Here is a 26,454-nt window from a genome sequence, read left to right on the forward strand (position 1 = left end):
CCTCTCCTCCTGCCTTGCCCTGATGGGGCTGCTCTGACCCAAATGAAGCTGAGGAGAGTATTTATGTTGGTTTGTGTGGAGAAGGGAACGGAAAATAGAGTAGAAGCACAGTGAGCTAAGGAGGGAGCTGGTCTGACAGCTGCTGCAAGTGCAAGGGGGTCAGATGTAGCAGAGAGCAGATTTACACCACTGTTTCCTTGGCACTGAATAGGAGTTTTCCCTTAGGAGGTTTTTATGGAGAGGTGCAAAGAGCTGTTAAGTCATTAGTGCAGTTTCCCATTGTGGCGGCATTATTCCTTGTTATCTCCACTTTATAGCTTCTCTTTCTCACCAGTGACTACTGACCCAATAAATATTTGTCCTGACTGTATTATCTGCATCCCAAATGCTTACCTTGTCCTCTAGGCCCTATAGCCCCTCTTTCTACCTGACAGGGAGAGTCTGGGCTTAATCACCCACCAGTGCTGTGGGGCTAATGCCTGCTCGGGAAACAAATCCTGACCTTGGGTAAGGACTGAGCAAGTTTTACCCCACAAAAGCACTTTTGTTCCTTCAGCTTTTAAACCCTCCACTTTGAAGACATGTCCTTGACACAGCAGCTTTTAAAGCAATCTCCCTATTTCACAACAGCCGCTCTTTGCCTTCTTTTTTTCTATTCCATTAAGTCAGTGTTTTGCAGCCAACACGCCTATTAATTAGGTGCTAATTTATTATTCCAACCAGCTGTTATTGCTGTGTAACCCACCCCCCAACACAGACACCCCCAGCCCCAGTCTGTCTCAGGTCTGGATTCTGGGTGTGCTTTCAGCCATTGCATCACTGTTGACTGGATGAGCAGCACCCCTAAATTACGACCTGAGAGAGGCACCAAGGCTGCCCTGGCCATGAAGGGGGAAAAGGTCCCTCCTGATCCTATGGACACTTCGGGGGATGTTTCCCAGGATTTCCTTCCTCAGATCAGCATCATGACCATGCATGGCCCCCCACTCCAGCATGGCCTTTTCCAGACAAACCATCCCCATGAGCACCGACAGGACCTTCTCAAAGGTTTTACGTCTCATGGTGAGTTGATTTTAAAGAGCTGAGTGCTAATTGAAGCACATGCTATCCCTCTCACACCTGGACTCCCTCATGTCCAGTACAACCTGACAGCCTGTCTTTGGGGGAAGGATGAGTGACACTGAGAGCCCTGGACAGCAACTTTCTCACTCTATTCTTATATTTTTTTCTTTTAAAAAAAGCTTTTTTGATAGAAAATCAAACTAGTAAACACTCTTGAAGACTCATTTTCCAGCTGGCTCTTGTAACTGCATTTCATAGCTATCAAAACCAATGTTCTCCTAGCTCCCTACCCTTGCTTCAATTCATTAATTAATGATATTAATTAGTTGTATTAATTGCAAGCTGATACTTCTAACGTGAAGGAGGCTGAAGTCAAGTATGTGGTTCAGAATCCCTCTATGGATGAGTAAAGGTTTCTGAATTTTGGAGCTGCCCTAGAGGATGGTGGTAATGCCTGCCAGGTAACGAATGTGGCTATGTTTATTACTGCTAGCAGGAGCATCCTCCAATTCAGGAGTTAGAATACCAATTTTAATGATGTTATGTGGGTGTACAGGATCATGGCTGGTGTGCTGGTGTCTCCCAGCTCATTGAATATCATTCTTTCCAGAGTGTTGAGGACAGTCCTGTTGCTCAGTATCCTGGTGTACCCTTTCCACCTCCTGTCCCTGGCTGAGATGCTCTGGGGGTTTGTCCATGTTGGTGCAAAGCAGAACATGCTGCAGCGAGTCCTAGTGGGTTGAGGGCTCTGCAGGCTCAGCTCTGCAACTGCTGTTGCAGAAGGTGGTGAATCTCCCTGACTCCAAGTCACTGCCCCAGGGGATGTTTGCAATGTCTCCTTCTAAGCCGTATCATTAAAAGTCTGCATCAGCCTCAGTTCCCTACTCTAATGCCAAGAGCAAATCTTCAAGATGTTGCCCATCCTGAAGGTCCCCGGTTCAGTTCCATGTTTGTTGCCAAAACAGCAGACTCTCTGCAACAGGACTGCATTGAATCCATGTGGTCTGGTGGCATCAGTGTTGTCACTTGAGGATACTGGCACAGCGTCATCGAGCCCTGCAAAGACTCAGCCTTAGCAACCTGGTTGAGGTCATTTGTGCAACAAGATGTGCTGAGGCTTTAAAGACAGGCTGGCACTTGGTGTGAAAATCTAAGGGTGCATCACGTAATTTAGGCTTTCCTTCAGATCTTTTGCATACCTCATAATCACTTAAGTCATCTTTTAGCTCAAAGAGAGCAAGGCACTGCCATCAAGGTGGAGAGCTCTGTGGGATGGGCATGTGGGGAAGAAGGTCACAACTTGGTGGCAGAAAAGACTGAAGCTTCAGATTAACAAAAGGTGGTTGGATAAGAGAAATGGGGGTACTGCAATCAGTAATCCTGTTCAGTTTTGTTTGCACTGTGGTCAGTTGACTCCCCTGTGATACTCCAGCCGTGATAGGAGCACGTAAACATCCTTTGCAATTCCTTTAGCACAGCTGCCAAGATATGAGCAGAGTGGAGAGCTGTGGAAGCAGGGAGTTTGTGTGCAGGTCCCCACTGTGCTCCTGCAGGGCAGTGCCAGGGTGAGCAATCCACACAGCTAGTGTCCCATCAGAGATATGAAAGTGGCTCAGGTTTAATCCCAAGGGCACTTAGGTATCAAGTAGTGTCAGCGTAATTCAGTAATCTTTAGTTTTAAGATGTACCAGGTATTGCCAACTCTTGCAAAATACTGAGCTGGTTTGTCATTTTTCTTTTCCCTCTCCTTCACTGTATGTCTAGAAATGTCACTAAATATTGCAATATTTTGGTCTGAATGAGCCATCAAAGCAGGACCCCATGGTGGCATTGAAGAAGTGGTGGGACACTTCCACTTGGAACATGGGCTCTCTTGGCGTTGCTTCTTTCCCTACCATGGAGCGCTGCCTCATTCCCACCATCACCATGTTTATTGCTTTCTCTGGCACAATTGCCCATGGGAGCTCAGGGGCTGAGTTGGCAGTGAATGGCATTGCTCCTACCCACGGGCAGGAAAAACCCACTTGGCTCAAAACACAGTGCTGGACAGCCTTAAGGAGCAGTAACTCTTCAAACAGTTCTTTTCTCCCTGTGGATTAATGGCCCTTTAGACCAGGCAATTGCACAGGGGTATAGATAGATTTTAGGAGTGCAGTTTTTGGGGGGTCTCGTCTGGAAGGGGCTGCTGAGGCATTTGTGGAGCTGTGTGGATGCTGGGCTGCCTGTGGTGTGATCCTGTGCTGTGACTGAGGGGATTCTCAGACCCCAAAGGTCACAGTAAATATTTAGCTGGCTCCTCTCAGTGTTGATCTACAGGCAGAGACTCAGTAGGTAACACTTTTCCTCCTGCTGCCTGCTGTTACAGCTTGAGGTGATTTGGTGATTTGACAGCATTTTTCCCTCACACGGAGTATAAATAGGCATTTGGCACAGTCCTGCAGGACTGCAGCGCTGCTGGAGCTGGGGCAGAGGCAGCAGAGCTGCTGGTGTTGGTGTGCAGCATGCTGGGGGCATACTGCAACCTGAATTTCTGCCCAGTAGAGTTGTATGCAGGCAACCCCTCTTGCTGTCACAGACCCCCAGCCTTTCACACAAACACCTCATGCCCTGGGCTGGACGGTGGATGGGTGCTCTGCTCCCCAACTCATCAGTCTGCTGCCTCAAGGGCCCCAACTCCATTCACGAGGTGGTCTGATGACCTGATGTGGACAGGGGAGCCCATATTGGCCCACAGTTAATTAAACAGGAGAAACATGAATTCTGGAAGGCATCAGAATTAATTTATTTCTTAGTTGGGTTTTTTTCTTGCTGTTTTTGTTAATAAATTAATTCCCTGTGCTCATGGAAATATCCTGGTGAGACTTGAAGAGCTGAATTACAGGGAAAAAAGGCCTCTCATTTTGCACCAGCATTTAGCTGATGAAATGTAAAGATGCAATGGGCTGATTAGTGATTCTGGTAATGTAATTAATGCCTCTGTTCTTTCATATGTGCAGAGCTGGAGGTCGAGCTGAGCGCTCAGTGAAAATTTGCCCTGAATGCGCAGTTCAGTGTGCTCAAAGTTATTGCTCCCTCATTATGATTCCTCCAGTAATTCCAAATTAGAGTTGATATACTTGTAAACGAAAAGCAGGGCATGCTTATGAATTGCAAGGGCTGGAGAATTCATTTGCAAGATGTGAATGTTAATGCCACTGATCAGCCACGGACTGAGCAGGGAGGGACTGGAACAGAGCAAACACCTTGGTGGCTTTCATTCCTGCCAGATGCAGAGCTGGTGGCAGGGCCTGTCTCAAGTCCTTGTCTGCACTTCCCTGGCTGCTACAGGCAACCAGCTTCACATGGTTCTGCTGCTACATCTTAACACCCTAACCATCATAAACCATTAACATAATTCTCAGGCTGAAACCAAGCTTGGATGAGCTCATTTTTGCATGCAACATGATTTTGGCATGCCTTACATGAAACTTTTATCTTTTTTTTTATCCCCCATTTTTAATAAACATCATATTATCAAAATATTAGTGACGCCGGATTTGCCGCCGTTGGTTTACCATAGATAACAGCATGGAGTGTTCTTTCCGTTCTGATTCAATAGTGCATGACAAGGGAATCCAATTTGTTCAGATTTAGATGACATGCCTCCAATTATGTAATTCCATTAGGAGGTGCCTGCAGCCAAGTCTGTGCTCACAGTCTCAGCAGACATAACTCTAATGGGACGTGTTGCAATATTGCTGTGTGCTAAGCACAACTCTGATAGAGAGCATGACCTGTCTCTCCCAGTCGTGTTTGTGGGAATGGAGAACATGAAAAACGGCCCAGATGTACTTGAGGCTCTAATCTGGCAATAAGTTATGTCACTACAAGAACAAAGCTTTACAATGAAAGGTGAATTTGCAATGGCTATATATTTTATGCATTCAAAATCAGTCAGTAAATGCAGCACTTTGAATATGATCTTATATTCAATTCCATAAATTGAAGATATATTGGTTGCAGTTTTTCCTCTTGAATACCATCTCAGATTCCTATATACTTGGGAGTGTTGGATATTTATGAGAATATAAAGCAGTGATGAAAACATAAGACTAAATCTTAGCACAGTTACAACTTGCTTTAAATTATTAATCTTTAAGAAACATGATAAAAAATTCTGCTATGCAAATTCTGTGGAACTGGTGTTGGTGTACATACTCCTAACCATAGAACTATCTAAATAGTGTTTTTAGAGTAATTGTGTAATGTTGATGCAGAGTTACAGTTTCTGCAGGCAGGAAAAGGCAATTCTAGTGGCAGATCTGTCTCCTCAAGAAGTGGGATGTAACACTACTCATAAATAAAGCTGTTTAGATGAATTTAGCATCACTTGCAAGTCAGAAGATTTCCTTAACGCCTTTGGGTAACATGGCTCAGGCAGTGTTTGATTGGGCTCAGCTTTCTGAGGACTGGGAAGGGGTGGTATGGGGTGAGTGGGATGTATTTTTGGTAGAGGATGCTCAGACCTGTGGAAACTGCAGCAATTTAAATGCATTTAATAGCCATAAAAAGGTCAAAGCTCTGACAACTGTGAGATATCTCTTGCTCAGTCTTGCCCTGTGTTTGGGTTGGACCTATAGGCAGATCCATTCTGTGAGGTTGGGATGTGAACTGTGCACTCCATCTCCATTGGCCAGTACTAACTAGGGCTTGGCCAAACAGATAGTATTTAAATATATAGCTTTTATTAAGAAGAAAAGCTCTGTAATCCTTGCTCTGGGAAAGTATGAGTGATAGCATCTCTACTTTCATAATCTTTCACAGTTCTCACATGAATATATGAAAGAATTTAATAACGTTCTGGGTTAGAAAATGGTCATGCATATGTATACATCTTTAAAATCTCTCTTCTCTGACTTTCTTTCCCCTTATTTATGTTGAGAGAGGGAGCCAGCAAACGATTTCAATGTATGATGCATCCAGTATCACCTTTCACATAAACAGAAAAAATATGCTTCTTTCATTGATGTGATGAGACCAGGATGCATTTAAGTGTCTAGAGGAAGTGTCATTTTGTTTAAAATAATGTGAAGACCAGTCTCAGTATGTTGAAATGAGCTATGGGGGTGCTGCTGTTTTAATGACAGGATGGCAGAGATGCAGCTAAAGATGCTGCTGTTGCACCTGAGCCCTGGCCGGCCCAGATTGCTGCTGTTGTGAGCCCTTTCACACTCGCTGCTCTTGTCCATGTTCCTGCACAGATGCTTTGCCAGAAAACCCCACTCAGGTGCTATTTGGCTGTGCATTAATCTGGCCCCTCAGTAGATTGCTTAGCCTGCAGATATAATGGAGTATATCAACCTCAGTTCAAAACCCAGTGTAATTCCATGGGAATGAATTGTTCAGATAAATTTGGTAGAGCACAGTTTCTTAATCTGCTAAATTGGAAAAGACACTGCTGCCCGCAATTTGGGAATAAATTAGATTATTTTAGATTAACCCCTCCAGGGATGGAGACCTAGGAAGAGGCTGTTGCTGCTCAGGCAGTTGATTTTCAGGTTTATTTATTGCAGCAATCCAGCTGCCAGTGTGACTGAGAGCAGAGCCTGTGCCGCTGTGATGCACTTCATCATGCTCTGGAGCACCTGTTTGCTGAGTTCAAATGTGAAAGCATCGATCTGCTGCAAACCAGGCCATGTACCCTGGCATCAGGGATGCCAGACAGTGCTTTGGCTTCTCTCCCTGGGAATCAAATACCCAGGCAGGTTTTCCTTGGTGTTGGAAAGTGTTTGTGAAGGCACCTGTGCTCCAAGTCAAGCTCAGTCCTTGGATCCCTTCAGCTTCCAAGTGCCCTGTTTGCTTCCCTTTAGGAAGAGGTTCCCCAGGTGGGATCAGGGAACTACCACACATCTCACCATCTTCACTCCTGAATGCCAGTGTGTTGCAGGATTAAGTGACAGTGAGGAAAGCTGCTTGCAAGAGACAGCCCACATGGCAAATGCTTTTGTGCCTGGCAGGGTGAGCTGAATGTCCCTGCCTGTCTGCAAAGCTGGCACTGGCCGCTCTACCTCCAAAGCTGCGCTCCTGGACACACTTCAAAACAAAGCAGGAAAAGCCTGGGGTCCAAAGTGGCTGTGTCTTGGCCCATGCAGCATCTCCCTCTGCCTGGCCTTTTGCAGGAGTACTTCCATATCCCAGGGGTGTCTTCACAAGGGTAAGCAGTGAAAGCAGAGCTCCATTCCCAATGCTGTCCCAGCAGTGGGGCACAACAGGAAGGATGCCTGTCCTTGGAGACCTGGCTGGAAGCCAGCATGGTGCTGACAGTGAGAGAAGGAGTTATTGCTCAGTACTGCAAGTGGTGAGAGGAAACGTTCAGTGTATTACTTTCTGGGACACCTTCCCAGAAAACGTTTCCTTGCAGTAATTACAGCACTGATGCCATAAGCCCCGGCAGCAGCTCCCCTTTAGTGGAGATGAATGGAGTGGAGTATCAGGAAAGCTCTCTAGGATTCAGTTTGGCTATAGCCTGTTAAATCAAGAGCCTGTTCAATAAGGGCATCGTGTGCCCCTCAGCCTGGCAAGGGCACAGCCTGGCCACACACAGCTGGGAGTGAAAGCTCACCATGTTTCCTGCTTGAACTTTGGGCATGCTGCTCCATCTGTCCCCCAGGAGTCACTGGACCCACACCGTCTCCTAGTGCATTGTCTGAACTGGGTTATAAGCTCCTCAAAATAAGAACCGCATTTGCCACAGTGCTGTAAATCCAGAAAATGAGTGTTCACATTGTGTTCAGTGTGGGATTCACAGAAGAAACGTGCAAGTCACAGAGTGGACCCAGCCTGAGCAGGGACTCCTGTGGATTGTGGCTACATCCACTACTGGATAATGCTCAGACACGTCCGAAAGTCCATTTGTAGAGTTGTGATCAGCTGAAGGTAGTCCCAGGTCCTTCTTATGCCCCTCTACATTGTGTGACATGTTCCCCTCTGTGGCTCCTGTTTGTTGAATTATGTTTTATAAGAGGGGGGGAAATAACCATGTGAAAGTGCAGCTCTGATCTTAAGTACTGGGGATTTTTGGCAGGATAGTAGGCTGACAGGTATGAATGGAAAAGCTTCTGGCTTTGCTGCTCAGTTATTCCCTAGTGATGTAGTACTTGCATTGATGGGTCCTGAAGGGACACTCATTCCATCCTGTCCCTTTCCTTTGAGGACACCCTCTGGGAGGACTGCTGAGTATGGGAGATGGGAAGAGGAGGAGATCTTGGGAGTTACAACTGATATGAGTGGAGTTTGATGAGGAATATGATGAAATAAACAAATTATGTTCTTCACTGAGATGGAGATAGGGAGGTCATCTCTTTCCTCCCTTGAGTAGGGCATTTCCTCATACTTTTCCAAGGGAAGTGCTCTCCTGCTTCATACCTGATATGCTTCTGTTGTGTGTAGAGTTGCACTCCACTTCGTTTCCTCAATGGAAACACTCTGTGCATTTGCTTGTGGGAGGACAACTCGGTTCAAATTTCCACTCCCAAAGCCGCCCTCCCGGCATTGGAAGGTTGTGGTGGTTCAGATGGGTAAGGGAGATGCAGTAGAGACAACTTGGAGCTGCTGATTGGTGAACTGTAAATTTGAGCTGGAAAATGTGGCTGTACTGTAAAATTCAGGACACCATCTGTTCCATTGCTCGCTTGCAGTAACATTTGTACTTGATAATTAAAATGTCACACACATTTTAGCCAGAATAATCCATGGAAGAGTAGAACTGTGTCTTCTGAAAATCATTCAAGAGATACTCACAGATAGGAATAATAGTATTTTGAACCATCTTTTGCTACTGAGATGAGGTTTGCTTTTTGCCATTTTTTTCTTCTTTTTCTTTTTTTTTTTTTTGTAATATTTTGAGGAGGAAGCTAGAGGAGTTGGGAGCCTTCCTTTGGAAGGAGCTGTGAACCTTAGTGAATAACCCTGGATGTCATGTGGTTTACTTTGATTAGGTTTATCATGCTGGGGCTGGGCTGGTGATGCCTCTCCTGGTTTTCTTACAGCAGGGTTAGGTTAGCTTTGGCTTCAGCTGAAATCAGCTTGGTTTTAAGGGTTTCTCAGCTAACCTAAGCAAGACTTTTCTCCAGGTGTGGGTTTAAAGCATTGCCTGCTTGGTTGGCTGTGGATGGTCAGGGCTGGGAGCTCAGTGCTCAAGGACCACAATGAGAAGCCACTCAGAAAGGCCAGATCTTGACCCAACCTTGTGATACCCTCACAGTGAGAGAGCCAGAGCAGAAGGCATAGCAAGCAATATTGTTTATGGGCAGTGGAATCAGGTGCTTTTTGCATAGTGGTGCCAGTTCTTCAGCTGGTGCAGAGGGGAGCTGGGCTCCTCTCCCTGCCCAGCCAGGTTGCTGCCTCTCCTCTTTCTGGTGGCCACAGTCCAGCTGCCACTTTGGGTGGAGTTTGCTTCATAGCACTGAAAAGATCCAAAAATTGAATTTGCTTATGACTGTCTTAATGCTACAGATTAATTAACAATATAAGAGACTTCTGAAATACAAAACCATGCCATATGTCCAAGCTGATTCCTGTGATGAATGTGCTGTTGCTGACCCCCAGGAAAGCATCTGATTAGGTTTTTCCAACTCAGTCACCAGTTTCCAGGCACATCACACGCTTGGACTGTGTGCATGGTCCTCCTCTGAGCACAGTGTGATGGACACATCCCTGCATTGGTTCAGGGTTGTGTAAGAGGCTAAAGGGGCATTTTCCATTAACGTGGCTTTTTAAAGGCATCGTTCTAATTAATTCAGACTAAGTAAAATATGCTTTTGCTAAATGTTTGGGGTGGAACTCACAGACACAGGAAACAAGATGTTCTGCACATCCTGTAATGTTTGCTTAGTGTTGCTTGCTTAGCTGATACAAAACCCCTCCCAACTGAGCTTTGACGCAACAAATGCATCCACAGAGTTTTATTTGAAATGCACTCCATGCTAGTTAGAAAGCAGTAGAAGTAGAAAGTAGTCCATTGCTATTAGAAATTCTATTCCATGAAAATTTAAAATCCAGTTATGTCAAATGCGTGTGAATATGATTTTTTAAATCCTGGTCTGCTGGGAGCCATTTGGAGCTCAGTGTTGCGGTGTATCGGTGTGTGCCATCAGTAACAGTCAAGATTAAAGATGAAGTCTGTGGAGGAACCGCAGCAAGCACCTCAGAAACACTTGCCAGACAGTGAGGTGCTTTCAGGGCTGTCTCCCATCTTAAATCAAACATTCTGATGACATCTGAGCATCCATGCAGACCTTCTTGTACGTCAGAGCTCAGGACCTATCCTTGCAGGACCTGGTCCTGTGCTTCTGACTGTATTGTAATGTGTGAGAGAGAGTTCAAAATATTCTAATTGTCTGCTATGAAATTACAGTTTTGTTCCCTGGAGTAGAAAAGTGAGTTTAAATCATTAACGCCACAAGTCTCAGTGATGATTACGGAAATGTTTGCAAGTGACTTAATCAGTATAGTTTGTCTGAGTGGCCCATTTTAATATTATTGCACTGATTAAGTTTTCTTAGCTAATATGTGTTTCATTTCCAATTCAATTAAATGAGAATCCCCTTCCATTACATGATATTACTGGAGTGCCCTTGTGGGGCAGGAGCACACTTGGTATTTCCAATTGATACAGATTTCTTCATTATACAGTCTCATGGTGCTCAGTGGAATCAATGAGAGCTGAAATTAAAACTGTAGCAAGTTTCAGCTGTAAATACACTGTCCATTCCTCGATCCCTCTTTTAGCATCAGACTGAGAATATATTAGTATCAGTTCATTAATTACATTGCAAAGATATTTTCAATAGATGCTTGCCTTTGATAAAATTTTAGAAAGACAGGGAAGGGTTTTCCTTGAATTTTTGTATGCCCAGTAATTATGATAAGCAAAAAAAGTTGCATTAATGTGCCTTTTTTATATGCCATATATCCTCAGTTTAGTTTTTAAAAGCACTTCTGTGTAACCTATCGTGGGATGTATTAACCAGCGTAGGGAAGATTGTCTGCAAATGGCTTGTGGAGGAATTACCATCAGCCTCATGTTCTTTCATGTGAGCCAAACCTCCTCCTTTTATGTATTATTGAAGAGAATTGATTGAGCTCTGATATAGTAACGAATGATTTTATAAATACCCCTCTGGAGTTAATTTCCCATTGTGGGATATGCAGCGCTCTTGGGGCTGATCATATGATCTTTTTCTTGAGATCTCCAATGTTTCTCCAGCGTTGAGGCGGGGATGTTCAATAGTAGGTACTTTAACATACAAAGGAATTGGGAGGGGTGTTACTACAGTTCAAACAGCGATTAGGAAATTGCAACGAGTGCTCAGGAACTAGAATAAATCACAACTTCTAAACAAACATTCATGCTTTTATAAAAATGAGAAGTGTGTCTGTCAAGCTGAGCCCTCTGCACCCGCTTCCTTCCAGGTCGTATTAGCCACAAAACTGACAAGGGAAGCACACAGGGTTCAGTGATCTGCTTCACATATCCCCTGTGGGTGGCTGGTGGGTGGCAGGGCAGGTGTTCACAGTCCCAGGGGACATAGTGTAGGTTTGACATGCCAGCCCCTGTCTCATTGCTCTGCCTCCGTGCTGCTCCATGCAGCTCGTGCCCTCTGCTTACACTCGCAGGACACAGCAGAGCCTTTCTGAAGTACTGGGTTTACTCAATTATTAAAAGTATTTTCATCTGGTCAGAGAGTATGTGGCTTTGCGCATTTAAGACATAGCTGAGATATATATGGATATAAGGATAAAGCTTTTTTCTTTAATACTAAATATATGCTTTTTATAAACAACAAGATGGAATTTTTTTTTTTGGAATATAATAAATATTTTAGCATAGTTATTCTGGCTCCATGAGTGCAATGAAAATGTTAGCCTTGGCATATCAATCGCACTTTACAGATGACTGTAATTTCCTGAATGTCAAAACTCCAAATTTCTCTACTAAGCAAACTTTTCAGTGGCAAAATAGATTGCCTCCATAATATATCACTGTGTGCAAGAAAAAATGAAATCTTTATGTACTGTATTATGAATCAATGAGGCATTAAGATTCTTGGAAGGGTGAGTGGACTCTGGAAAATGAAAAACTGCCACTATTCCCTCTCTGTAAACCGCTACTTACGGAGTGTAGGCTCTGCAAACCTCGATCCTTGCCACTGCAAAAATATCAGTGACACATTGAAACCAATTCCTGCAGCAGCATTTAGATGGGGTAAATACTGTTGTAAAGATCTGATTTATAGCAGCATCCTGTGGTTATTCACCAGCTCTGTGGCAATGGGCTCCTTTTGGCTTTGGGTTATCTGCCGTGCTTTTTAATGAATGTGTGAGCTCTGTGATCAGGCAGTTGCTGTGCCACACCTGGAAGATGCTGTGTGATGCAGCTCTGGGACATAAGCTCCAGGGGACAGGGACAGTTCCTCACACTGAGAGTAGGAAGATGCTCCTGGTACTCTGTGGGCTTCGGAGCTCGATGTTTCAAAAGACAGCACTCATACTTTGGCTTTTCCTTGTGTGTATTAAGGGCAAAATTCAGCTCTGCCTCCAGTGTTTTTAAGGAATAATCACCCTATGCAAGGAAGGCACTTTCCAAAGCCAAGGCCAGTGTCACAAATCCAGCGTCACCCAGACTGCAGCTCCTCATCCAGCAAGAAGGAAGCATGGCACACTCTCATGCTGATGCTCCTCTGTCACATTCTCTCTCCTTTCCTCAGGTTTTGCCTCCCATGTGCAGCCCTGGGTCTTGGCACTGCTGCTGCCCTCCAACCAGATGCCTCTGTCTTATAATTTAGCTCAAGAGTGGGAAGCTTTGCTGCTTGTGATGAAAGATGGGTGTTTCCAAAGGTAGTTCAGTCCTTTTGCCAGCAGGTCAGGTGGGTGTGATTGGTCTGGGCCCCTTTGCCCAGTGTTGCCACCCTTTCCTTTGCCAGACTCCGGAGTGGAGACAGAGGATTGGGAACTGGTGCCAATGGCTGACTCACTCTTCTGTTTGCTGAGTCTAAAAACAGAAACTTGCTTCTCTTTTAATGCACCACTAAAAAATAATAAGTAAAAAGGCCACTATTCTTGCTGAATTGGTTTTGAGCAGGGGTATCCTGCAGAGATTTTAATAATACAGGCAATTATGAAATTAATACCACTCTGGCAGATCTGCAGGGCAGCTCTTCCCTCTGCAGGCAATGCTGTGGACAATTAGTTTGTGCGTGAGGGTGGCTGGGAGCGTGTGTGTGTGTGAGACTGCATATTTTTTACTTGTTTAAAGCCTTATTTTCATTATCTTTGTGTGCATATGCCATGCCTGAACATAAATGAACGTGTACCTTGAGCTGCAAAATTGCTGCCTTCCTCCGTGCCTCAAATGCTTCTTTTCTGCAGATCTTTCCTATTTGGTAATTTCACAGGCAATGATGGGCTGCTGTAATTGCTGTTCTTGAAAAATCCAGCTCCTTTTTATGGGTTCCTCTGGCACTTTTCTCCTGCTACCGTTGTTGTGGGTAGGCTGTTGGCTTCCTACCCCCACCATTAGTGTTTCTAGACAAAACATCTCTGTGATTCATTGGGTGCTGATAGAAGTGAAAACATAATGATTACTTAGAGAAAATGTAAATTCACATTTGGTAACGGCTTTAATTCACAGTTCTGAAATACTTCTCTCCTCTGAGGTCCTTGTTCAGAGCTAATGCATGATTTGCCTCTGCCACCCTGAGACTTGGAGTAAAAGAATATTATAGTCGGTGTAGTTTTACAGGCTGCTGCAGAGAAAAGGAGTGTTTGTTCCTCCTCCTCCTCCTTCTCTCCCTCCCTATAATCTTTATCCTTCACTTCTTTAATTGATTTGTTCATCTAGATTTTACTGTACTTTGAGTTTTGGATGAGGTGGAGGTGGAAGTTTAGTTTAATTGGAATGACTGAATGAAGAGAGGTCTCGCAGGAACAAGTAAGAGCCAGCCCTGAATCTGTTTGCTCAGCAAGAGCTGCACTGAGCTCCTCAGGGAGAGGAGAAGAGAGGAGAGGAGCTGGGGAGCAGACCTGCTCACGTAACCCCACTCTGCTCACCTCCTTGCAAGCAGCATGAAGGTGGCAGGGGAGCATCTGGCGTGGGCAGTCAGACTGTGGATCCAGGGCATGGAAACAGCCGTGGGACACTGGGCATCAGATCTTCTCCCTGAAGCTCCAAGAGGGCATGACAGCCCCCCTTTGCTCATCACCCTCTCTGAGGTGGGGCTGTTGCCCTTGTCTGTGGGGCCTGGAGCACTGGGAGCAGAGAGAAGCACTACAGGAAGCCCACAGGTGATGCTTCCCGACTGCTGCCATTGCCATCCACATCACTGCTGCGAAGCATCTGGGATCAATCTGGAGTGGATGCAAACATTTGATTCCCAGTGCTGCCTCAGTGAACTTGCCAAATATTTTGGCCTCATCTCTGTGAGTTGTGCTGTGGGAACAGCTCTTGGCAGGGAAGAAGTATTCCCATTTTGGAGGGAGGTTCCAAGCGTGAATGGTTGAGGCAGGAGAGACTCACCAGGATACTCACCTCTATCCTTTTAACTGTGTCTCTGGGTGACAAAGTTTCTTAAGAATCAGGATGAGTCACAGTATTAAATGAATGCTCTGCCTCTCTCTGAGTGATCTCCAAACCGACACCTGCCTCCAACAGATTAGGCAGTGGAGGTATTTCTGTTGGAGGAACAATTTGCAGTGTTAGCAAATCAAATTCTCAGTGGGCCACTCCTGATGGGAATTAACCTCACATTCTGTGAGTGAAGCACTCAGCACCTGGTGTGGTGTAATTGAGTTTGACTTCTCAGAGCGATGTGGTGGGCATGATTGATTGGTGGGGAGACCCTCTGCCAAAGATTAAAATCCATCAGCAGCTTCAGAGCCACGTGGGGAGGGTTTCTGAGAGCAGAACAAGGAATGTAAGACTTGCACCGCTCTTGTTCCTGACCTTGCATCATCATCTGTGACTTTGCTGTCAAATAATCCCAAGCAAGGACAGTTTCTGAGTGGTGTGGGGCGAGGGAGGAGTGCAAGAGCCTGCCTGCAGCACAGTTTCAGTTCACTGTTGGGAGCAGCGGAGGAGAAGGAGGTGGGATCTCGGTCTCAGATCTGTGCGCGTGGCTGAATGAGCTGAGCGAGACAAGTTGCTTTCTCAAAAAACCCTCGAATTGCTCAGCTTTTAAAAGAATGAGTATGTGAATACACTTTCATAAATGAGCTCTGTGGATTTTTATTCAGCAGCATGAGCAGTTCGTGGGGAGCAGGGGAAGGACACCAATGTCCTTGTGCTGCTCGCCAGCTCTGGTGATTGTGTTGTTTCTGGTGCTGAAGCACCAACCCTACGATTATTTCTTTTTTTTTTTTGGTGGCTCAGTCCTTAATCCTTTGCATGATATGCAGAATCTCTGCTGCAGGGTTTTAGTTTGGTTTATTTGCATTTCTGCTGCATGTGGTACAAATCTGGTCTGTCCCTTTGCCCCTGCCCCTTCAGAGATAACTGTAAAAATACCCGTCTTCACCTGGAGCAGAACTTGGTTTCATATTGCGTTATTAATGTACCTTGAAGTCCATGGATTGGGGGGCGGGGTGGGGGGGACACCTCACAGAATAGGAAACATTCCCAAATTTCCTTGCCTCCATCTCCACCCAAAGGGATGGAGACACTTGTATAAAATTGCCTCCTATTGACTGCATAAGGCCTGTCTGCAACTCCAAACATCGTAGCCAGGCTTACCATCTGCATGAGCTTGACCCAGATACAGACTGGTGGGCTTGAGTCAGCTTAAAGTATATCCTTACTTTTGTGTGGTGAATGGGATTGCCCCAGTATGTTCCCTGGAAATCATAGCTCACCTTCCTCAGCCCTTTGCCAAAGCTGTGTTTTCCTGGGTTGGTTTGCCCCCTGCCCAGGCACAGCCTGGGAGATTGGGATGTTCCTGGGGCTCTGGTGCTCCCTGTGCAAAGGCTGTAGGTTTCTCACCCTCTGTAGCTTACAAAGCCCTTGGTATAGCCTCGTTTCTCAGCAGAAATGGGAAAAGGTCAGTCAGTCCCTCACCTACTGATCCATATGCTAATGGATGTAATGGTGTGTGGATGTTCAGCTTTCAGCTCCCCTCTCCAGATCCTTACCTCAGCTCCATCAAGCCAGGCTTGGGTTTCCAGGCTGAAGGCGTGGCAGCTGCCAGCCTCTGACGTCCAGTCTCCCTCAACCTCAGCAAGCAGTTAAGCAGCCAGGGCAGTGGGATTGGGATGAGATGTACTCTGACTTCAGGAGATTCTGACCCATTTCATGCTTAAGCAGTCACCCCCTCCTTCTCTCTTTTTGGTAGAGGAGCTCTGCATGCAAAGAGCCCCTTGAGCACTGTGGTGTGGGTACCTGTGTATCCCTTCCCTGGTCTCTGAAATCTCTGGCTTTACTCAGTGCTGTCATCCCCTGGGGTTTCACACCTCCTCACTTGGACTTCAATTTTTTTTTCCTTTAATGTTGCATTTAGAAGGTTGATACAACAATGCTTTAAAAAAACACTAGCTTGGAGAAAGGAATTCTCATTCTTCCCCTGCGTTTGGCAGAGGTGGGGAAAGGGCTGCTACAGATGGACTATGTGACAACAGAATTATCCTTCAAAGCAAGCAGATGGCTCAGTCTCAATAAACCTCTCAGGAAAATTCATGGAGGTCTTTGAGGTTGCAGTTTACTTTGTGTTTTCACCAGGGACTGTGGAGTTAGGAGAGAGGGGGCTGCTCAGGGCTGAGGAACAGGACAGCTGAAAGCAGGTCCATCCCCTGACAACACACATTTGTTGGTCCCTTTCAATGAGAAACATCTTATCTTAGCAAAAGTAATCTCAAAGCAAAAATGACAAGCAGGAGTTTGCACTCTCCCCACAGCCCAGCTTGCCCTGCTGCCATGAGGGATCTCTAGGATGATGACGTGGGATAGCAGCACTTATACTAAGAGTGAGAGGATAAAGTGTACTTGTGACCATCCAGGTCATTAAAGTTCCCCAGGACCAGCCAGAGGCCATTTGGGTGGCAGCAGCACCACCCCAGCAGTGGTACATGTGCTGGATCAGTCAGAGGGAGCTGCAGTTCTGGCCCATGGGTGAAAAGTGGCTTTCTTGGCATGGCAGTGATGCCAGGATGGTGTGCCAGCTGGCATGCCAGGAGGATGCAGCATGAGAGCTGGCATCGCTGCAGCTGTGGGGAAACTGAACATGTCTCCCCTCTCTCCATCCTGGCTTCCTGCACATCACCCTGCCTGTCTTGGCCATTTTCCCATTTCCCTTGTCCCACCCATGTGTTGAAGAATCAAAGCACCCAGAAAGCCCAGCAGACACACATCCCAGCAGACAGTGTAAGCCTTAGCTAGGCATTTATCTGAGGGGAGCTCTGATCTTTCCTGAGCTCCTCTGCAGTAGTGGATTGTGCACAAATAAATCATGGCTCCCAAAACCCCTCTGACTTCAGCCTTGAAGTGGTGGGATAAGCAGAGTGGGTGATGCAGCATGGGGAGCAAACTCAACCTAATGAGACAGTTTGGTCCCCACATTCCTCAAGGAACAGCAGTACTCAGGGAGATACCAAAAGCAAGTGACTCACACCATCTCACATTTCTGATGCCTCCAAGGTCAACCTACTTTGGGAGTTGTCCTCAAGCTCCTTTTGTTTTCTGCTTCATGGACGTCCAGCTCAACTTTGACAGAAAAGCCATGTTTCTGGTGAGTGCAGCTCACAGTTGGAGGGATGATTCACAGTAGTTTGAGCTCTACCTGCAAACATGTTGTCTCAGGCTCTGAAGCACAAGCTTCAAGGAATGGGCAGGAGCTCAACACCCCCTTGTTAAGACAGCAGAAAGAACAAGTTGTTACGTACGGAGCTAAAAATAATTGTGAAGCTTTGAGTCTTCCTCCTGGTTGCAGCAGAATGTTGCTCAAAGTGCTGATGGTCAAATCCATCTCTGACACAGCTCTGACTTGACAATGCATTAAAGCTTTGGTGAATTTTTGAAGCTCAGTTCAGATGAACTCAGAGCAGTGTGACTGCTTTCCTGGGGCTGCCATGATTCCTAACTTGGAGGAGAGTGGCTTGGGGCAAGCCCAAAAGCTGGTGTTCCCAAAAGGGTCTTGTCCTTTTCCAGTAGAATTTTAATAGGCAGATTTAAGAAGGGTTAAAATGCGCTAAGTAACTGAGACTGGCCCAGCAGCTGACAAAGCATCTCTCTCTAAGTCATTTCTTGAAAGCAGGATTCATCTAGGAAGTAACAACATGAAATAAATAACAGCCATGAGTGTGTTTGCAGGGAGCCATGCTCAGGCCACATAGGATATGGGCTCCATCTGGGGCATCCCATAAGTAGCCCTGCACAGGGTATTGGGGGAAGACCAGACACTCTCATGCTCACTGCAGAGTCCAGTGAGCATCTTTAGTCAGCCTCCTCTCCCTGGTCTCCCTGCACTGTGGCATTTCTCCCTGACAGGTGCTGATGGAGATATCCACCCTGGCTGATGGTGCTTCCTTACGACGCAGCCTCTTCTACCAACATACAAGTTTTTATTCATTCTTTTATTTTTACAACAGCAGCCAAGGGAGATGCTTTGTCACTGCCTGTGACCAAAGGGCACAAAGGGAGAGTGGCTGAAGAGTTTGAACTATAATAAAACGCTCACTGGATCGATCTTGGCTCAGGATTTGTTTCCCTTCTTGCATTAACTCCCCATTGATTTCTGTGATGACCTTAAAGCATATGGTTTGGTTGGCCTTCTCCCTCAGCTGGCAGCACCCCTGTGCCTGCACCCCCCCTCCCCTCCCAGCCTCGCTGAACTGCTGATGGAGCAGCAGCTCTGGGGTAAGCAGGGCTTTGCTTTTGCCTCTTCCCAGAGGTTTGTTGCTGTATATGAGTGCTGTAGTTAGTGTAGAGGTTAGTGCTGTATGGTTGGGTCATTATTTTAGTACAGAATACCAGTAAACTAGATTCAAGGGTGAGGAGTCCTGACAGAATTTAAAGAAGAGGCTTGGGTTTGCCCGAGAGATGCCCCATTTCCTGTGTTGGGGACCCTGACAAGGCTGTGTTGCTGCTGCACCAAAGGAGCCTGCAGCACAAGCGTGACCGGGGTGGTTCTTTCTCGTTGGAGTGACTGATTGAGGTAATGATGCTCATGGAAAGCCCTTTTCCTTCACATAGGGTTCTCCAATGGTACTGTAGACCTGCTAAGGCAGAGCAAAACTCTTCCCACCTTTGCAAGGGACAGTGTGAGGTTGGCAGCTGCCAGTCACTCCTAAAGTGAGATTTGTTCTAGCTCCTGCTTACTTCCAACTCTCAGTGAGATAATTGAATGGCATTTTTGGGGAAAATGGCCTTCCTTGTGGTCGTGATGGGGCTTTTGCTCCCTTTGCCTCTGTGAATCTTTGCCCAAATCCCTCAGAGACAGGAGGGGCAGAAGCAGCACTCAGGTGAGCGTAGAGGTGGTGTTGGTGCCAATTGTGGTGTCCAGGCTGAGTATGAGGTGCTGTTGTTTCCAGCCACTGATGCTGAACTGGGCTCCTTGGCTTTATTTGGTTTTGCACATTTATTGTACTTTCTGCTTACTTAATTATTTATGAGAGTGAATACTCTAAGTAGGAAGAGGAATGGTGACTCTCCAGGTTTCCTTTCCCCTGTGCTGTTGGATCCTTTCAGTGCTTGTGATTCATTTTTCAGTCCACCCAGAGACAATTTTCTGTAAAACATTGACATCTAGTGGCTTTTCTGCTGAAGGAAACGATAGGGAACAAAAGTTTGACTGCAGGGTGGCCAGTCATGATGCCACTTGGGAAAGCAAATGAATGTCCATCTCCTCCTTACACAGCACCAAGGACGTGGTGATCACACCCCAGAGGCTCAGGGCTCCTGGGCACACACTCCTGTGTCCTTGTCCTGAAGAAATGGCCTTCCCTGGCAGGACATCTTGCTTATTGAGCTACTTCAATTCCATTTACTTAAGCAGATGTCTGGTATCCTGACAGTGTTCCTGCAGCATGAAGCCATGGGTTAGTGGAGGTACAAAGAGCATATCCTGTGCATGACTTCAGGCTGTGACAGTGGACAATGCTCTATTTGACGGTGGACATTTTCTCTTACAAAATGCTGTAATGCATCCCTCAATTTCCTCTTAGTCACTTAGCTCTTCTCTCTCATTGTTGCAGTCCTGTATCAGGTGAAGGCAGAAGCATAAAACAGGGTTTGCATGAGCTTTTCCAAAATCCTCGTTGGGGTGGAAGTGGTTTGGGGGTTTGGGGCATATCCCGTTTACTTGGCCTGTGAAAGGAAATGTCCTGCAGGAAATGCCTTCCTCATATGTGTGTTATGCTGCTCTGGGGCTCGTGCAGCTGAGACCCACGGCTGCTCGTCAGGGAGTGTAGCATGAGCAGCTCTTTGTAGACTGCAGAAACCTATCAGTGCAGCTCTGTAGTAAAAGGAAATTAAAAGAGCCAGAGCTACCTGTGTCCTGCTTGGGTTTGGGCTTGCATCCTGGGAGACACTTTGATTGCTCTCCCAAGCTCTGGGGAGAGAATCAGTTTGGGCACCAGCAGGAGCATGTTGCCACACTGGCAGCCCAGCACAGAGAGAGGTCTTGTGTTCCTTTCACCTTTGTAGAACACCTGTTAAACAGAGTCAGCTGTGTGTGTGCAGGTAGATGACAACCTTAGCACTCCCCTCAGGAATTTGTTCAGCCGTCCTTCACCCTGTGGAGGTGAGCACACAGAGGAGCGCGCTGCAGCAGGGCTCCTGAAAGCCTCTTAAGTGCATCTCCCAGTTTCTATTGATTTTGAACATTAATGCGCTGTGTGCAGGAGACACATGGGACTAAACACTCTGTCTTCCTCTCCCCTTGGCAGGAATTTTTACTATATCACCATCCTGCGTGACCCAGTCTCCCGATACCTGAGCGAATGGCGCCACGTCCAGCGAGGAGCAACGTGGAAGGCGTCCCTGCATGTCTGCGATGGCCGGTCCCCAACCACTGAGGAGCTGCCCAGCTGCTACACAGGGGACGACTGGTCAGGCTGTTCCCTGCAGGAGTTCATGGACTGCCCCTACAACCTGGCCAACAACCGCCAGGTCCGCATGCTGTCTGACCTCAGCCTGGTGGGATGCTACAACCTGTCGGTCATGCCTGAGGAGCAGAGGAATAAGGTTCTGCTAGACAGTGCCAAGGAGAACCTGAAGCGCATGGCCTTCTTCGGCCTGACCGAGTTCCAGCGCAAGACTCAGTATCTCTTTGAGAAGACTTTCAACATGAACTTCATCTCTCCGTTCACGCAGTACAATAGCACAAGGGCCTCCAGCGTGGAGATAGACAAGCAGACTCAGCAGCGCATCGAGGCCCTCAATTTTTTAGACATGGAATTGTACGATTATGCAAAAGACCTGTTTTTGCAGCGGTACCAGTACATGCGGCAGAAGGAGCACCAGGAGGCGCGGCGGAAACGCCAGGAGCAGCGGAAGATCCTGCGGGCGAAGCAGGTGCACCTGAGGGAGCAGGGAGAGAACAGCTCCAGCACTGACTACATTGGGAACGTGGAGCGGTGGCGGCGGTAGTGGGGGGCATGTGCCAGGCACCGAAATGAAGCGGAGCCCACCCCACCCTGCAAATCGGAGACAACAAACGATGCTTCTTGAGGGTCCGAAGCAAAAAGAGGTTAAAATGTTGCCTTTGCAGTTGCCTTTGCAGTAAATGTTGTACTGTACGTGGAACACTTAATCTTAGCGTGTAATTAAATTGTCCTTTTTAGGTTTGTTGGATTATTTATGAAATACTGGGGCCAAGTAGGCTCATCGGAAGTGTTTGCTTGGACATTTATTTAAAAGGAAAGAAAATTTAAAAAAATCCTTAAATTAGTTATGAGTACAAAATGGGATGCTGGAAAATGTTTATGATGCTCGGCTGAAATCTATCTGAGAAGCAAACTCATTTCCTAATAACGAGCATTTAGCATACTCTCACAATACAGTATATGAGCAAAACCTTTTCCCTTTGATTTCATCTTATTTTAACAATGTGTTTTCAAGGGCACCGACTGCTTATGATATTTACCAAGTTAATGAATGGACAATGAAGGGAACAATAAAGGTCTAGAAAAATTATCGACTAGTTTTATGTATAATATTGGCTTTTAAAAGGAATAGAAGTAATTTCTCTAGTTATATAAATATTTAAAATTTTAAACTTTTTCTACCTACTGCTGTTTAGAGTTTTAAGCTTGGTCTATCTCATATTAAAAAAAAAGAAAAAAAAAGGCATACATACTTTTCTGAACTCAATGCCAATGCTATAGACACTGTTTTCAGATTTTTTCAGGGCAGTATAATTTTAACCATTCTGGAAAACTTACAGCACATTCTCATGTTTGTTTCATAAAGCCTTTTCCAAATTCTAATCCTGTGACAGTGTCTCATTTTAAGTCTTTCTTACCCATTAGAATACATAATGCTGAATTTGTCATTCCTTAATAATTGGTGGTATAAACTAGATGAAATTATGTTGCAGATATTTGTGTAGTGTCTTTAAAAAGTCATTAAACTCTCTAATCCCAGCAATACTATGAAGAGAATTGCTCAATGGAAGTAGATTTACACTTGAATTAGGATTTACTTCCAGTAAATCTTTGCTACACCAGATAAGAACAGGGCTTTTTTTTTTTCCTATGCTCTTGAGCCCTTCCTAGTGATAAGAGATGAGTGAGGACTGAAAATGATGTAAGCCAGTTTTACCATAGCCATAGTACATGGGATGAGAAGGTGTCCTGGTGCACAGGGTGCAGCAGCTTGCTCCAGAGCAGGCTTTGCTGGGGCACAGGGTGCGGAGCTGGAGCCGAACTGGGCTCACCCGCAGCCCTCCGGCCTCACCCAGACAGGGAGAGCAGATGGGGCAGGTGGTGCGAGGGGCTCCTATAAATCTCTATGCAAAAAAATGTAAAAAACCTCTACAAGGCTTGGGCTAGACATTCAGCAAGTTCAGAAAATCTGTATGCAGCCTGCAGCGCTCCCCAGCTTGGCACTGAATGGAGATCCCAGAGTGGGTGTGTGGATGGGGGTACCCGAAAAGGGCCCTCTGTGTCCCTATGGACACGATGCTTACAAGGCTCACTTGCACTATTGCCTTTCACCGTAATACTCTACACACCATGCAGGGGGGGCAGAAAATGAGGCACAAGGCATTAAAACCATCTTAAGGCTCCACACCTAAGATACCTGGAAGTTATTTTCCATCTGATGTGTGGCAGCCTGGGGGCAGCAATCCTGCCAGGGGCAAGCAGAGAGCAAAGCAGCAGCAAACCAATACCCTGCGTTAGCAGCTTCGAGAAGAGAATAGCTTCATGTACAGCAATTTTTTCTTTTTTTAAATGAGAACTGCAGTTGTCAATATGATGTCTCGGTTGTATCTTGGTTTTTACGGGGGAAAAATAAAACTGAAAGGCACTGCTGTAAACAGGACTTAACTGTGGGCGAGCTGGAGGCCTGTTGCAGGAGGTGCATTTTGTTTTTATGCTGTGGTGTGCATGGTTTACAGAGACTAGTTGCATTTTCTTTGTGTATACTGTTTATTGTATATAGGGGATGTACGAATATAAGGATACCATTTTGTCATAACCATATCAAATTCTACTGATTTCCACTGTAGACGCTGTCCTACTGTGTAGATTTACAGGCCAATCCACTGACTTTGATTGTGTAATTTAACAATAGAACTGATAAATAAAATTTAACTACAGACTTCTGCTTTTCATGTGATTATTTCTTTTTCTCACTATGTGTTGGGAGCTGCAAAGTTCAGAATGAATGGTAATTCCAACATGAATGAAACAGCAGTTGACAGCAAGTATATGAGTTGGAAGTCATTGTTTTTCTGAAGTGTATTTAAACTACAGCTTTCAAGGGCAAAGCCACTTTGGACTTTCTCTGGTTCAGGAGTTCCTGTGGAGGTTATGACTGCTTTTCTGAGCAGTCTTCAGAAAAAACAACTGTAGTTTCTCATGATTTTAAGTATGACTGTCAATGGTCTGCAGCATCGAGGAATTTTCTCTGTGTGTACATATATGTGTGTGTATGCACATGATTTTTTTTTCTCCTTTATGTGATAACCCTCTGTTTTTGCCCAGCCACTGACTTCCAGTGCATCCTTCTGTATGCCTCCCCTGGGGACATTTTAAAACACACACACACACAAAATAGATGCAAAAGCAGGTGAAAATGAATTAAGCCATAATGCCCCAGATCAAATAGAAAAAAATCACATCATAGAATCACAGAACCGTAAAATTATTTGGGTTGGAAGGGACCTTAAAGCTCATTTAGTTCCAACCCCCCTGACTTGATAGTGACACCTTCCACTAGCCCAGGTTGCTCCAAGCCCCATCCAGCTTGGCCTTGAACACCATGGTTTCTCAGGGCAACCTGTGCCAGTGCCTCACCACTCTCAAGAAAAGAATTTCTTCCTAGTATCTAGTGTATATCTGCCCTCTTTCAGTTTGAAGCCATTAACCCTTGTCCTATCGCTCCATGCCCGTGTCAGAACTCATTCTCCAGTTCTCTTGGAGCCCCTTCAGGTACTGGAAGGGGCTCTAAGTTCTCCCCAGAGCATTGTCTGTCCAGGCTGAACAACCCCAACTCTCTCAGCCTTTCTCAGCTGTTCTGCAGCCCTCTGAGCATGTTCTTGGCCAGAGATGCCACAAAGATACTGGTTTAGAATTTGGATGGAGGCATTTTTTTTGTTGGTGGCTATAAAAGATCCACAGGTTTGCCAGACTTGGGGCAGTACAGTTGACATGAAGGTGTCTGCAGGAGACCTTTCCTTGACCTTGCTGGATTCCCCTGTGAGGACAAAGCTGCCCTCCCTCATACAAATACCTGCAGGGGCATCTTACCTCTGTGAGGCTTTTTGAGTCATGGGGAGTAGGGAACGGAGGGGTCTGCCAGAAGACCTGCCTTATAGACAGGTCTGTGACTGCACTGAGAGAGCTGCTGTTGGAGTTGCTAATGGGATAGAGGTCATGCAAGATGCCTCCCTGCAGCTAAAAACCACTCAGCAGTGAAGTCTGGCATAAAACTAATTGAGGTTGCCTTTTGAACAGAGTACTTTGACAGCTGAGAAAACTATTACTGCAGGAGAGGAAGGATGGAGGAAGGAGGAATGTGTTTGGACAGACAAACTTCAGAAGCTGAGAAGCTACAGCAGTGAGTAAAGTAACTTTCAAACTTTCTGGCAAGTTTTGAAAAGCCTGGAGACGCATTAAGAGAACTCTCCTGAACACTGAGATGCCTCTTAAGTTTCTGGGGATGGAAAGGGCTGTTAAATTGGAAAGTTGGTATTTGTGAGACCTGTGTGGCCTTGCAAAGGCTTGTATTTGGGGCTAATAGTTTGGGATTGAAGTTTTCCAAGAGGGTACCTGGTATGTAAAAGTTGCTGGAAGTGAACTGTGCGACTGATTTTTGTCAATTAATTTTGCAGCCTCTTTATATAACATGATATATTTTAATGTGCTGTAATATGTTTGCTTCCAATTATGTAATTTTTGAGTAAAATGAACTAATGGACTTTTGTATATGATTTTTTAAATTTATATGTTATCCAAACCTACCAGAGCCAAGAATAACACCTGACAGATACCAATGCAATTGCCATTTCAGCTGTTTCAATTCATTAAATCAGTGAGGAAAGGAGAAGGAAACTTGATACATCTCCTCCCTTAAATTTGAGCCAGAAATACCAGATAATTGAGGGAACCTGTCAAATTGATGCAAACCCTCAGCTGCAGAGCCAGACTGCTGGGCTGGCCCAGTGCTCCCAGGAAGGCACAGAGAGCAGCTCTGGGTGGAGAGGTCATCCTTACGAAGATGTCTTCTGCAGGAGAAATAGTTTCCCAGTAGGTGATAAATTTAAAACCTTTGCTTTACTAAAAATATCCCTGTCTCCAAAGTATTTGGGAGGAGCAGTGGATGGTTTGGCTGTTGCTGGCCTCTGCTGAGGTGGCAGTGTGTGGGAGGAGAAAAGCAGTGGGTCCTCACTGCATGTGGGAATGTGGATGCTGGGATGGGGACCTGGGATCTCCTGCCTCCCAGGTGGATGAAGCAATGCCAAACCAAGCTGTGATCCAAACAAGGGTGGGGTCTGGGCTCTGGAGGCAGCTGGCAGTCTGTCCTTCTGGCCCCACTGGCAGCCATGGCTTTGTGTAGCATGGAGGAACAGCCTACACAAACCTTCCTGGGCAAATAGCGTAACATCTGAACTCTTACCTCTGAAATTCAATTCTAAAGCAATCTCCCTGTTCCAGCAGCCTCATCAGGGAAGAGTGTAATTTCATTTAATCCATTTCTTGAGT

The 26,454-nt window shown here is 45.8% G+C and overlaps 1 protein-coding gene across 1 annotated transcript in view; it reads left to right on the forward strand.

The window, feature by feature from the left end:
- The window catches only part of HS6ST2 (heparan sulfate 6-O-sulfotransferase 2), a 129,912-nt gene extending 106,064 nt beyond the window's left edge, over nt 1-23,848 (forward strand). The window contains exon 2 of the mRNA XM_071569445.1: nt 20,971-23,848. Within this exon, the coding sequence (XP_071425546.1) occupies nt 20,971-21,673 (703 nt within the window). The 3' untranslated portion in view covers nt 21,674-23,848. The remainder of the gene's footprint in view (nt 1-20,970) is intronic.
- Nucleotides 23,849-26,454: the final 2,606 nt, after the last annotated feature.

This window comes from Pithys albifrons, chromosome 14, assembly GCF_047495875.1.
Source record: "Pithys albifrons albifrons isolate INPA30051 chromosome 14, PitAlb_v1, whole genome shotgun sequence".
Lineage (NCBI taxonomy): Eukaryota > Metazoa > Chordata > Aves > Passeriformes > Thamnophilidae > Pithys > Pithys albifrons.